Here is a 14,931-nt window from a genome sequence, read left to right as displayed (position 1 = left end):
AGCATGGATTGGAGTGGTGCCAGAGTGCTAGAGGGGAGGCCAGAGAGTAGGAGGCTGCAGTAGTCAAGGTGGAAGATGATAAGGGCATGCACTAGTGTTTTTGTGGTGTCGCGGTCAAGCAATGCGCGGATCTGGGAGAAATTTATGAGTTTGAGACGGCAGGAGGAGGCAAAGGCTTGGATATGTGGCTTGAAAGAGAGGGCAGAGTTGAGGATCACCCCGAGGCACCGGGCATGTGGGACTGGGGAAAGTGAGCAGCCATTGACATTGATAGATAGGTCTGGTGGAAGGTTAGAGTGAGATGGGGGAAAGATGATGAATTCTGTTTTGTTCATGTTTAATTTTAGAAAGCAAGCAGAAAAGAAGGCCGAGATAGCAGACAGACAGTGTGGGATTTTGGTAAAGAAGTGAGGTCGGGTCCAGATAGGTAGATCTGCGTGTCATCGGCATAGTGATGATACTGCATACCGTGGGATTCTATGAGCTGTCCCAGGCAGAAGGTGTAGATGGAGAAGAGTTGGGGTCCTAGAACAGAGCCTTGAGGAACACCGACAGACAAGGAGCAGAGTGAGGAGGTGGTGTGGGGAGGGAGACACTGAATGTTCGGTCTGTCAGATATGACGAGATCCAGGATAGGGCCAAGTCTGTGATACCAAGAGATGAGAAGATCTGTAGCAGAAGGGAGTGGTCCACAGTGTCAAAGGCAGAAGACAGGTCCAGGAGAAGGACAGATTAGTGTCGCTTGCTCTTGGCAGTTAGTAGGTCATTGGTGACTTTAGTTAGGGCAGTTTCAGTTGAGTGATGGGATCAGAAGCCAGATTGTAACCGGTCAAAGAGGGAGCAGGAGGAGAGGTGGGAGGACAGTTCAAGATTGACTTGCTGTTCCAGTAGTTTTGAGGCATAAGGGAGAAGAGATATCGGGCGATAGCTAAACACATAGGATGGGTCGAGGGAGGGCTTTTTGAGGATGGGTGTGATCTTGGCATGTTTGAAGGATGAGGGAAAGATACCTGTTGTGAGTGAGAGGTTGAAGAGGTGTTTTAGGGTTGGGATGAGGTGGGACGGGAGCGGGTCAAGCGTGCAAGTGGTGAGGTGTGATCTTGACAGGAGGGTAGAGAGCTGATCTTCTGCCATAGTGGAGAAGCTGGTTTTGGAGGAGCAGGGTTGAGCAGCTAAGAGGGGCATTGGGAGCTGTGGGCCAAAGCTTTCTCTGTATCGATCTTCTGTTTAAAGAAAGAGGCAAAGTCTTCAGCAGAAATGAGAGGGGAGAAAGGGGGTGCGGTGGGACGGAGTAGAGAATTGAAAGTGTTGAAAAGCTGTTTAGGGTTGTGAGACAGGGAGGATATGAGAAATGAGAAGTTTGTTTTGCAGCAGTGAGCGTGGACTTGAAGCTGGTGAGGGACTGCTTGTATGCAGTGAAGTGGTCGGCAGAGCAGGATCGCTTCCATCTCCGCTCAGCGATCCTGGAAGATCACAAAAAAGTTCGTGTTTAATGGTTTCAAGGTTCTCTTTAGCTTTCCTTGAAGGCTTAGCAGAGCGCTTTGGTCTGTAAGGGTGTGTTTCCACGGTCAGGAAACGCTGCGTGTTTGACGCTGTGTAGAGCCGAAGCGTCAAACACGCAGCGTCCAGATGTTACAGCATAGTGGAGGGGATTTCATGAAATGCCGTCTCCGTTATGCGTTGAAATACGCATGCGGCAGCCCCGCATAAATGGACATGCGGCGCGTCTTTTCAGAATGCAGCATGTCTGTTTACAATGCGGCGACGCTCCGTCGCTGCACCGTAAATTTATCATGGATAATTATTAGATGCGGTAAAATAGCATCTAATGATTATTCACATGCGTAGTAACTGCGTAAAGGCAGCTTACTACGCATGTGTCCTAATTTAAATAAGCTCTTACCTGTCTCGCCGCCGGAAGTCCCGTGTCCACTGCAGTTCTCGCGGTAAGCTAAGTTCTCGCGATAACTTATCTTACCGCGAGAACTGCCATGCACGTGACTGGGGGTTATCTCCGGTCACTAGTCTGGTTCTCACGATCAGGTGATTGTTAGAATGCTGCAGTGTAGGTGATCGCTGGAGAGTTATCTCCAGCGGTCATCTACAGGCTCTGCTATGTCTGGATGTCAAGCATCCAGATGTAGCAGAGCGGGACTCGTCGTGGGACACTCGTTATTAAATGGACTACGTCGGACTCAGGGAGTATACTGTTGGTTTATTATTTTTCTTTTTTTCCAGGAGACGAGGGCATCGCATGGATTGAGTGTACAATAAAAATATGGTCAAAACTGTGTGGTGTTTTATTTCATTAAAATACTTTATTCTGCATGTGTGTGTGTTTTATTAACCCTTTCACAAGTATAGGATTAGTACTGGTAGGTATCTTATTGACGCCTCTCCATAACTAAGCCGACTTAATGTCACATTACAAAGGTGACATTAACCCATTATTACCCCATATCCCACCACTACAGGGGAGTGGAAAGAGAGAGGCTAAGCGCCGGAATTGGCGCATCTTACAGATGCGCCATTTCTGGGGCGGCTGGGGGCTGGTATTTGTAGCGGGGGGGCCAATATCCATGGCCCCTCTCTAGGCTATGAATATCAGCCCGCAGCTGTCTGCTTAGCCTTTCTGGCTATAAATTATAGGGGGACCCCCTATTTTTTATAGCCAGTAAAGGCTAAATATACAGCTGCGGGCTGATATTCATAGCCTGGGAAGATCCATGGGTATTAACCCCTTCCCAAGCTACAAACATCAGCCCCCAGTCGTTGGCTTTTCCTCTGTGGTGCAGAAAATTGCGCGGGAGCCCACGCTATTTTTTTCACTTTTTTTTTTTTTAATTAAACAGATATTGCTTTTAAGGCCTGGGTCACACTTGCGAGAAACTCACACGAGTCTCTCGCTTCAATACCCGGCACTGCCAGTGGCACTCGGACTGTAGTGTTCATCTGCATAGAAATACATGCAGCCGCACACTCTGGTCCCGAGTGCCAGCGGCAGTGCCAGCTATTGAGGCGAGGCTCGTCGGAGTTTCTCGCAAGTGTGATCCCGGCCTAACTCTTTATTAACATTTTATTATGTTTATTACTAAACATCGGGCTTGGTATTATCTATCTATCTATTATCTATCTATCTACCTACCTATTATCTACCGATATATCTATCTATCTATAAATAGATATATCTATAGATAGATAGATAGATACAATAGATAGATACAAGAGTATGTAGATGAAGAGGTTGGACAAGAAATGACATCACAAATCTTTTTTTTTTGTATAACTTTATAGCTTACAAAAACACACAAATCCGCATTAAAAAAAATGCATGTAAAAACACAGGTGACCTGCCAGTGACCTCAGGTCCAGATTTGGTGCAGAGTTTGCGTCAAATCCTGAGCAAATCCTGATGCAATCCTGACCATGGAAACATACCCTTAGTGGATTGTGACAAGTTTTCTGTGTGCTCCTGCTCCCCTTTTAAAGGTACCGTCACACTGAACGATATCACTAGCGATCCGTGACGTTGCAGCGTCCTGGCTAGCGATATCGTTGAGTTTGACAGGCAGCTGCGATCAGGATCCTGCTGTGCCATCGTTGGTCGGAGCAGAAAGTCCAGCACTTTATTTCGTCGCTGGACCTCCTGCAGACATCGCTGAATCGGCGTGTGTGACGCCGATTCAGCGATGTCTTCACTGGTAACCAGGGTAAACAGAAAAACACTACATACTTACCTTCCGCTGTCTGTTCTCCGGCGCTGTGCTTCTCTGCACTGTGAGCACCGGCCAGCCGGAAAGCAGAGCACAGCGATGACGTCACCGCTGTGCTTTCCGGCTGGCGCTCACAGTCAGTGCAGAGAAGCACAGCGCCGGGGGACAGACACCGGAATGTAAGTATGTAGTGTTTGTTTTTTTTTACGTTTACGCTGGTAACCAGGGTAAACATCAGGTTACTAAGTGCGGCCCTGCGCTTAGTAACCCGATGTTTACCCTGGTTACCAGGGGACCGGCATCGTTGGTCGCTGGAGAGCTGTCTGTGTGACAGCTCTCCAGCGACCAAACAGCGACGCTGCAGCGATCGGGATCGTTGTCTGGATCGCTGCAGCGTCGCTAAATGTGACGGTACCTTTAGGATACTGCAGACTTTCCTTCAGCCATTGTAGCTCCCAGGCAGATAGGATCTGTGTAATATGAGCTGCTGCAGTCTCTGCAGGGTGAAGGCTGGGGAAGGGGCTATGCTGCTCACACAGTGATACAAGCTGACGATATCTATATGATGTAAGCAGATCTTCTGATGTCTGTTCTGTAGCTTATAGAAGTCACATGCATGGGAGAGGAGAACAACCTCTAAAAGGGACAGATCTATACACAGCAATGACATCAACAATATAATAAAATCCAATACTGTCTGTATGATTCCAAATCATGGGACATGACACCATATCATAAATGTAATAAAAACATGCAGAGTAAATTACTTTAATTGAAATAAAGACTATTCCTTTATTTGAAATAAACACCCCTCACCCTCTTTTACCCATTTATTCAAGTAAAATAAAAAATAATTAACCACCATATTCCTCACCTGTCTGACGACAATCCAATTGTCCCAGGAAGACATCCAGCACTACTACATCTGGATGGCTTGTTTAGCAGTGGCATGATGGGCCACTCAGCAAGCCAGCCGGAACACACTGAGGCAGGAGCATGAGAGCGGTTTTGTAGTGTATAGCGCTGATGTGAGGAAGGTCACCTGAGTTCATAGCTGATGAACCCCGGTCACCTCACTGACGTCACCACTCGCAGTGTGAGAGGTTTCATCAGCTTTGAACTCCGGTGACCTTTCTTGCGTCAGCGTTATACACTGCAGGAGCGTAATCACGTTCCTGTCTGTGTGTTCTGGCTCTCTTGCTGAGCGATCATATCATGCCACTGCTCAACAAACCACCTAGATGTGACAGAGCTGTAGTTCTTTATGCAACAGCATCACATAGGGATTCTCGGCAGACAGGTGAGGAATATGGTGATTTATTATTTTTGGTTTTACAGTAGGAAATGGGAAAAAAGGGATGGGTAGTATTTATTTAAAATAAGAGAGTGCCTTTCTTTCAATTAACCTTCGTCAGGCTGCATAATTTTACAACGTTAACAGGCTGCAGAGGTACAATTGTACCTTCATGTATATTTTATTGAAATTTGGCCAATATATTCTGGACCAAAACTGCAGAGATGTCACAAATTTCAGCCCTCTACGGCTTTTCGAAAAAAAAGTTATTGCAATTTTAAAACGGAATAGTTACAATTGTACCTACTCAGCCGGACGAAGGTTAAAGGTCTTTATTGTGTCTGTATTTTTTACAATATGTCTATGGGGTTAGTAATGGGGGTGTCTTATAGTCGCCTTTCCAGTACTAATCCGTGGCTTGATGTCAGCGGCCATAAAACAGCTTACAGCAACCCCAACCCAATTACCCCACTTGCCACCACACCAGGTCAAGTGAGAAGAGCAAGGCTAAGCGCCAGACTTGGCGCATCTTATGGATGCGCCATTTCTGGGGCGGCTGAGGGCTGATGTTCTTAGTCTGGCCAATATCCATGGCCCCTTCCAAGCCTATTAATGTCAGCCCACAGCTGTCTGCCCGTCTTTTGCTGGTTATTAATTATAGCAGTGGGCACCATGTCATTTGTTTGGGGTCCCCCATTTTAATAACCAGTAAAGGCTAAGTAGACAGTTGTGAACTGATATTAATAGTCTGGAAAGCTCCATGTTGTGTATCCCCTTCCAAGGCTATAAACATCAGCCCCCAGCTGTCAGCTTTCCCTCAGCTGGTTATTAAAGATTTGGAGGATTTTTCTTTTCTTTATTCTATATATCTCTTCTATTCTGAGAATAAGGGTTGTGAATTTATTGTACTCGGATGATGAAATGTCCGGTTTCCTGTGAGATGGGTGCTTGAGAAAAATTTTTCTCACACCCCTTGACTTTCATTGGCGAGTCTCATCCAATATACACCACTTGCAGCATGCTGCCATTCTCTTCTCAGTCCAATCTGAGCGGAGGAAAACATTACAGATGAGCACTGAATCATTGAATAACATTAGTCAGAGTGCAATTCGATTTTTATTTTTTTTTATTTTGTCGGATTGCACTCATTCGTTTTAGAGAAGCAGCCAAATGGCCCATGGTCACTCTGGAGGAGCTACAAAGATCACAGCTCAGGTGGGAGAATTGAAACTTTTTAGGATGCTGAACTAAATACAAAGGTCAAAAACTTCTGCGTCTATTAAATTGTACTCTGTCACATCTACCTTAATCAGTCAATAAATAGGCACTTGACTCCATGACATGCAATTCTTGTAAAAATTTTATATAGAAATTGTTTAAAAAAAATAAATATAATTTCAAAGTGATTTAATTTAAAAAAAAATAGTAAATCTGAGTTTATTCTTAGCAGATGAATATTCTCGGAGACAAGAAGAACATCAAATGTATTCAGATTTTAAAGCAAGTGATGAAGTAATCACACATGATACATGTGACAAGCACGCAATTATCCCGTATGAAAACTCAAGACTTCACAACCAAAATCTATCACCTGATCCTTTTCAGTTGGTCCTATCTTCATCGCAAATTGTGAAGCAAAATCAAAGAGTTAATACAGGAATTAAGTCCTACTCATGTTCAGAATGTGGAAAATGCTTCAACCATAAATCCGATCTTGTGACACATCGACAAATTCACACAGCGGAGAAGCCATATTCATGTACAGAATGTGGGAAATGTTTTAAATGGAAATCAAGTTTTGTTGAGCATCAAAGAACTCACACAGGGGAGAAGCCTTTTTCATGTTCAGTATGTGGGAAATGTTTTAGCCAGAAATCAGTTCTTTTTAGACATCACAGACTTCACACAAGTGAGAAACCATTTCAATGTTCAGAATGTGGTAAGTCTTTTAAACAAAAGGCAGTTTTAGTGGCACATCAAAGAAGTCACACAGGGGAGAAACCCTTTTCATGCTCAGAATGTGGGAAATATTTTACCCAGAAATCACATGTTGCTATACATCAGAGAGTTCACACAGGAGAGAAGCCATTTTCATGTTCTGAATGTGGGAAATTTTTTGGCCAGAAATCTTCTGTGATTACACATCAGAAAAGTCACACAGGAGAGCGTCCTTATTCATGCTCAGAATGTGGGAAATGTTTTAGGTGGAAATCAAATCTTGTTGAACATCAAAGAACTCACACAGGGGAGAAGCCTTTTTCATGTTCAGAATGTGGAAAATGTTTTAGCCAGAAATCACTTATTTTACGACATCAGAAAATTCACACAGGTGTGAGGGGTTGACGCGTTTAGCTGCTTCTTCAGGTAAACACAGAAAACTTTGGCGGTGAAGCACCTGCTGGTTTATTGGAGTCCACATACACCAAGACAGGGATCACAAAACAAAATAGAGCCTTTCTGGCTTAAGGGAAAAAAAACACAAAAACAAGTCAAGGGTAACAGCGTCCTTTCCTCTGCAGGTCTCAACTTGCAGGCACCAGGCCGTGTCCTCCGCTCTTCCTTGGAGCTATGTGGGAGTACCTCCTCTCCCAAGACACTGCACAGACTGTCTCACATATCCAGGTATTTAACCAGGACCATGTGATGATCACATGAATGTGACATCACCGCAGGTCCTGCTAGTACACCTGCCGGTGTCGGCTGCAGGAATAGATATGGTGAGCACTCCCCCGCCCACTCTGAGTGCTCACATAAAACCAGCCCATGTATGCAGCTTACTTTAACCATCCCAACACTTAGTGTGCTGGAGGAAAAATATCCTGGTTTCATACCACTGACACCAACATGCGCAGTGACACATATCTCCCCTCGTACACTGTGCCACAGGAAAGAAACTATTTTCAAGTTCAGAATATGGTAAATCTGTTAAATGGAAAGGACATATAGTTGCACATCAAAGAAGTCACACAGGATAGAAGACATTTTTATGCTCAGAATGTTTAAAATATTTTACCAAGAAATCACATATTGCTACACATCAGAGAGTTCACACAGGAGAGAAGCCATATTCATGTTTTGAATGTGGGAATTCTTGTCCTCAAAAACCAGATCTTAATTTACAACAAAGGAGTAACAGCGGGAAAAAGCTTTTCTATATGTAGTGCATGTAGAAAGTGCTTCAGCTACAACGCTGATAAAACTGCGCATCAAGGATCTCAGTGTACAAAACAGTCATGTGGATAATATGAGAAATGTTTTGTCCACAAATGTTTTATTCACTTCATAGACATCAAGAACTGTATCTAGTGGTCTGTCTAAGGCTACAGACCCAAAAAGGCTGCTTTGGACAGACTTGGCATAAGCCACTTTGACTAGCAGATTCCAGAGAAACCCCAACACCCTTTAACCCCTATATAGGGATCTGGACTTACAATGGGGTTCACTGGCTTACTACCTATGGCAGAGCTGCCATCCTGAGGTGCGAAGCAGAGGCAGGAATGGTTTCCAAAAGGGTCAAAGCCGAGAAGTCACGTAAAGAACTGTGGAGACATGAGGGTAGTTGGTGCTGTGGTCCATTGGTCTGGCTGTCTTTGGAAAGACGGCATAGGCCAGGGCACATCCCACTGAACACCTGTACTCCTTTCCCGTGGACAGAATACTACTAAGACAGCACAGAGTGAGGGTACAACAATGTAGCAATACTTTATTGAATCATCAACAGACAGTAACATATAGTACAGTCCCAGCAAGTACAAGATGGTGTCAAATACAGACTCTTACCCTTTCGCTGGCTTTCCAGGATTATAGCAGCTTCAACTTGGAGGCTTCCAGAGCCGACTACCCCCACCAGTGGCACCCTGTTTTTGGTGGGCACCAACAGAGAGGAAGTAATGACAAGCTTAGGAAGCTGACAGTCCATTGAGGTACATGGCCATGTAACCTGATTGTCCCAACCTGGCTTCTCTGAACATCTCCATGGGGCTAGGTGACTGGATGGTCCCACCCTGGCTTCTCCGAACATCTCCATGGGTTGAATGATGGTCACTGCATCAGATCTGTATTCCTCCAGCTCGTAAGCTGACTTCCTGTAGTATTTTAAATCTGTATCCCTCCGGTTGGAGCCATGGTGTCCTGGCTGCTCTTCTGTAGAGTCTCTCTGCAGATGGTTTAAGATCCCTTTTATACCCACATCTGTCCTTCAGGCCATCTTTCACAGGTCAGATGGGAGGTGGGATGAGGTTAACTTTCTGCATAGTTTGTCCTTCACTATTTGCAGGTCAACAAGCTACGTGGACTTATACTTTGGGTAGTCAACATCGATTGTTCATTGACCACTGCATCCCTGTCCTCTAAGTATAGCAGCACAATAAACTGTACGAGCTGATATGAGCAGTAAAAAGAAGCCATTGAATAATTCACGAATATCAATTCAATCTACAGTAAGTCAACATTCATACTCATATGAACAATACTCTGTCTCTTGACCTACCGAAATACATCTGGCCTAATTAAGAATGAATGCTGTGTCGTCACAAGCACAAATCAAGGTCTGTAAGAATAGTTAGAATGCATAAGCCAAGTTCAAAAAAAGAAGCAATGAAACAACAAGGAAATAACAAACAGGACTGAACCAGAGAAGCACAAGACTGTATAATGCCAGCTTATAGCAATAAACGGAAAGCTAAAGTAGGATGTGGTGCTGTCCAATTAGCTGGGGCAGTGAGCTGATAACTCCATATGATTACTGGACAGCACACACACCCAGCCACCCAAATCTAAGTGGCTGGACAGAGCCTGTGCCATCCAGAGCTTCTGTCTTCAACATCTGTTCTAACAACAGCGTTGGCCGTAGAATGAATACAGCGGCGCCTGGCGACAATAGCAGATGTCACAGTAGCAAGTCCTGGTGAAGCTGTGACAAGAACTTGGATATATTCACTATAGATAGAAACTCCGGCACACAATGAAAAGCAAGATTGTTCAATTGTTCATAAACTTTATTCCAAAGAAAATATATACGTTGGTGGGATTCCACATGCAAACACTCTGTCGACTTTAAACAGCTTCTATATAATTCTCAACGTTTCGGCATTTTTTAGCCTTTTTCAAGAGACCGCTGTTTATCAGTATATGGAACAGGGGTGGAACTCCCACTTAGCAGAAAGACGCCGCTTAAGTGTCCGGTGAGGAGGTCCGGGAGGAGTCTGTGACCGCTCAAGTGTGAAGGTAGGTCACTTGAGCAGTCACAGACTCCTCCCGGAGTCTGTTTCGGCTAAAAAATGCCGAAACGTTGAGAATTATATATAAGCTGTTTAAAGTCGACAGAGTGTTTGCATGTGGAATCACCAACGTATATATTTTCTTTGGAATAAAGGTTATGAACAATTGAACAATCTTACTTTTTCATTGTGTGCCGGAGTTTCTATCTATAGTGAATATTGGACAATTTTTCTTCTGGCACCTTTATAGAACAGTTGAGCACCCTCTTAACCTTAAAGAACTTGGATATAACTATGGTATACATAATAACCATATTTTAAAGTGGTTGTCCTGCCTTTCTTTTGGCCAGTCTCACATTTTTTAATGCCCTCGAATGACATTGGCAAAAAGTTGACATAATAGTTTTAGTCTTTATCTGACATCTAGTGCATTCATTACGTGGATTGGTTGTATGGCCAACTGAATGTAATTACCAAATGTGAGCCATCTAAGGTTTCTCTTTGATTATTGAATTTGGTGGCAAAATTGTCCCTATTTAAGCCTTTTCGAATTCACATCCCATCCTAAAGCTAATAAAATAATTAACATCTTCATTTTGAATTTCTCTATATATTTTAAGTGTTTGTGTCATTTATTACAAGAAGATACGAACATCATAATTGGTTTATTTTTCTCTTCATTTTTTTAGTAATTGTTATCACTTTATAAAGCTTTTTGAGCTGGGTTTTAACTTTCTGTAGGGTTCTTTTCAACTTATGTTCTGGATATTTCCCATCTCTCATTCCTCCGCAGAGTCTGTTTATTTTAAATTTAATCCCTTAAGGACCGTTAGGTTTTTATCTTTGCATCTTCCCTTTTTTTTTCTTCTTCCAAGAACAATATATTTGTTATTTTTCTGCAGGCATAGCCACTGAAATCTTGTTTTCCCCCCTCCACAACAGCACAATATGAGGTTTCCTCCCCTCCTTAATAGAGACAGGAAACGCAAAAAGGTTAAATAGCCCCTCCCCACCTCCAATCCTAAGTGTTTTTCCTGTCCTTAGGGGCATGAAGAGGTCATCCTGGTGTTCTGCGGTCAGCAGATGCTGGGACTGAGAGCTGTGAGATTGATCATGCTGCCTTACTTCTCTCCATCTGCTCCTGTGTGCCAAGGATTGGGACCACTCCGTTCTTCTGTGTCTCAGGGAATTTTTGATTAGAGGAGGGCCGGGGTCCTTCCATAGTTCCCCAGCCTCTCTCCTTCCCTTCCATTCTGGCGTGCAGTGAGCGTGCGCCGGGAGTGATGCGGGACACAGAGCCCCGGCTATTGACGTCACTTTCGGTTGCATTCAGCTGTGGAATGTTTAAGGTTTTCAAGCTCTCCTGGTAGGAAAACAATGAATTGATGGAAGGAAGATGCCAATGGCCTTCAGGGAGTCCTCGCCCAGATTGGATTCACAGGAAGATTCTTTAAGAAGAGGAGGTATCGCATCCGAGGGATGCCCACCATGCTGGGTCATAGTCACTTCGCTATAAGTGACTCTGATAAGAAGATACCTGTCACGAATCCACCCCTCAGTGTGTTTGGGATGCAGTTACTGATGGCTCAGCCATCTAATCTGGTACAGGGGCGTGCTGAAGCTGTTGGTACTTTGATAGCTCAGTGTCCAGTCTAGTTCAGGGGCGTGCTGAACGTCCGGTGTTTTGATTGGACAGCCGAGCTGTATATCTGAGACTGAGAGTTGCTTGCTATCGCCAGGCTTTCATTGTCTTAGGTCAGGGGTGAGGAACTTCAGGCCCCAGTGGCATTTACGCCCTCGATTACTTTTTATCAGGCCCCCGAGTAGATTCTCAGGGACCACATTCTTGGGCAGGGAGGTGTATTTTAATTACAACCAGCTCATTAATTTCTTCTTGCTCTGTTAGCACACACATGCAGTGTTCACTACTGAACACTGAAGGGCGTGCAATGAAAGATTACATCCTGAAACCAGTGCTAGAGTCAGCATGTACTTTGTGGGCGGAGTTTGTACAGCCCCCAAAGGATGTTATAAATATCCAAATGGCCCTTCGCTGAAAAAAGATTCCCCACCCCTGTCCTAGGTGATTGCCCAGCTACTTAACTGGGCTGTTAGTGCCAGATCTCTGGCAGACGTTGCTTCAGCTAAGTGTGGTTGGTTTTCTCTGTGCCTAGTGTTTTGCTTGATGATCTTTAGTTCCCTGACCTTCGACCTCGTTCTGACCATCTGTTTAATCCCTTTGTTCTGCTCTGCTGTTATTTTGACCTCGGACCGTTACCTGACTACGACTTTGTGACTCAGCATCACAACACGCTAATGTAGGACCAAGCCTTTATTTCCATGGAGGGTGCGTCTTCTTTTCGCTCTGCATCGGGTTCTGTAGCACCTCATGTGACCAAAAAGAGGAAGATTAGTTTAGATTAGAGTTCAGACTTAGAAGAACCTCATGCATCCATTCTTGAAGATTGGCTGGAGGAAGAAAAACTAAAGACGACTCAAATCTTTGACCAAGGGGCCAAAAAATAATATATATATCTACTGAGGACATGGACGAACTCCTAACAGCAGTACAAAAAACAATAGAAGTTGAGGAACAAGATGAAATGTTTAAGGGACTGAAATAAAAAAAAAATGGTGTTCCTGGTCCATGACAATATTCAGAGTTAGATTCTAGATGAATGAGAGTTTTCTTTTAGAACGCTGTTCCCCAACTCCGGTCCTCAAGAGCCACCAACAGGTCATGTTTTCAGGATTTCCTTAGTATTGCACAGGTGATGAAATTCTTGCCTGTCCAGGTGATGCAGTTATCACCTGTGCAATACTAAGGAAATCCTGAAAAAATGACCTGTTGGTGGCTCTTGAGGACCGGAGTTGGGGAACACTGTGTTAGAAGAATAGATGGCTAAGGCTTGGTCTGAAATTCGCTAAGGTGACTAAAAAAACAACACCTTTTCCATTTGAGGATTCTTCACAACTTAACCCCTTCCCGACCCATGACGCCACGTAGGCGTCATGAAAGTCGGTGCCAATCCGACCCATGACGCCTATGCGGCGTCATGGAAAGATCGCGTCCCTGCAGATCGGGTGAAAGGGTTAACTCCCATTTCACCCGATCTGCAGGGACAGGGGGAGTGGTAGTTTAGCCCAGGGGGGGTGGCTTCACCCCCTCGTGGCTACGATCGCTCTGATTGGCTGTTGAAAGTGAAACTGCCAATCAGAGCGATTTGTAATATTTCACCTATTATAACTGGTGAAATATTACAATCCAGCCATGGCCGATGCTGAAATATCATCGGCCATGGCTGGAAATACTAATGTGCCCCCACCCCACCCCACCGATCGCCGCCCCAGCCCCCCGATCTGGCCGGTACACTGCTCCGGCTCCCCTCCGTCCAGTGCTCCGCTCCCCCCCCGTGCTCTTGTCCGCTCCCCCCATGCTCCAATCACCCCCCCGTGCTCCAATCACCCCCCCTGCACTCCGATCCACCCCCCCCCGGTGCTCCGTTCCGCCCCCCCGTGCTCCATTCCAGCCCCCCCGTGCTCCGTTCCACGCCCCCCGTGCTCCGTTCCACCCCTCCCGCGCTCCGATTCCCCCCCCCCCGTGCTCCGATCCCCCCCCCCCGTGGTCCCCCCCCACCCCATCATACTTACCGATCCAGCCGGGGTCCCGTCCGTCTTCTCCCTGGGCGCCGCCATCTTCCAAAATGGCGGGCGCATGCGCAGTGCGCCCGCCGAATCTGCCGGCCGGCAGATTCGTTCCAAAGTGCATTTTGATCACTGAGATAGATTATATCTCAGTGATCAAAATAAAAAAAATAATAAATGACCCCCCCCCCTTTGTCACCCCCATAGGTAGGGACAATAAAAAAATAAAGAAATTTTTTTTTTTCCACTAATGTTAGAATAGGGTTAGGGTTAGGGGTAGGGTTAGGGTTAGGGGTAGGGTTAGGGGTAGGGGTAGGGTTAGGGGTAGGGTTAGGGTTAGGGCTAGGGTTAGGGTTTCGGTATGTGCACACATATTCTGGTTCTCTGCGGATTTTTCCGCTGCGGATTTGATAAATCCGCAGTGCTAAACCGCTGCGGATTTATGGCGGATTTACCGCGTTTTTTTCTGTGCATTTCACTGCGGTTTTACAGCTGCGATTTTCTATTGGAGCAGTTGTAAAACCGCTGCGGAATCCGCACAAAGAAGTGACATGCTGCGGAATGTAAACCGCTGCGTTTCCGTGCAGTTTTTCCGCAGCATGTGTACAGCGATTTTTGTTTCCCGTAGGTTTACATTGAACTGTAAACTCATGGGAAACTGCTGCGGATCCGCAGCGTTTTCCGCAGCGTGTGCACATGCCTTTAGAATTAGGCTACGTGCACATGGTGCGGATTTGGCTGCGGATTCGCAGCAGTGTTCCATCAGGTTTACAGTACCATGTAAACATATGAAAAACCAAATCCGCTGTGCCCATGGTGCGGAAAATACCGCGCGGAAACGCTGCGTTGTATTTTCCGCATCATGTCAATTCTTTGTGCGGATTCCACAGCGTTTTACACCTGTTCCTCAATAGGAATCCGCAGGTGAAATCCGCACAAAAAACACTGGAAATCCGCGGAAAATCCGCAGGTAAAACGCAGTGCCTTTTACCCGCGGATTTTTCAAAAATGGTGCGGAAATATCTCACACGAATCCGTACCGTGGGCACATAGCCTTAGG

At 45.3% G+C, this 14,931-nt stretch overlaps 1 protein-coding gene across 1 annotated transcript in view; it reads left to right on the top strand.

Moving 5' to 3' along the window:
• Nucleotides 1-14,931, top strand: part of LOC138666526 (zinc finger protein 420-like) — a 108,280-nt gene that overhangs the window by 30,203 nt on the left and 63,146 nt on the right. The window contains exons 7-8 of the mRNA XM_069754740.1: nucleotides 6,455-7,347; nucleotides 8,025-8,164. Coding sequence (XP_069610841.1) covers nucleotides 6,455-7,347; nucleotides 8,025-8,164 — 1,033 coding nt within the window. The remainder of the gene's footprint in view (nucleotides 1-6,454; nucleotides 7,348-8,024; nucleotides 8,165-14,931) is intronic.

This window comes from Ranitomeya imitator, chromosome 2 (genome assembly GCF_032444005.1).
Source record: "Ranitomeya imitator isolate aRanImi1 chromosome 2, aRanImi1.pri, whole genome shotgun sequence".
Lineage (NCBI taxonomy): Eukaryota > Metazoa > Chordata > Amphibia > Anura > Dendrobatidae > Ranitomeya > Ranitomeya imitator.
This window is presented reverse-complemented; position numbering and strand designations above follow the sequence as displayed.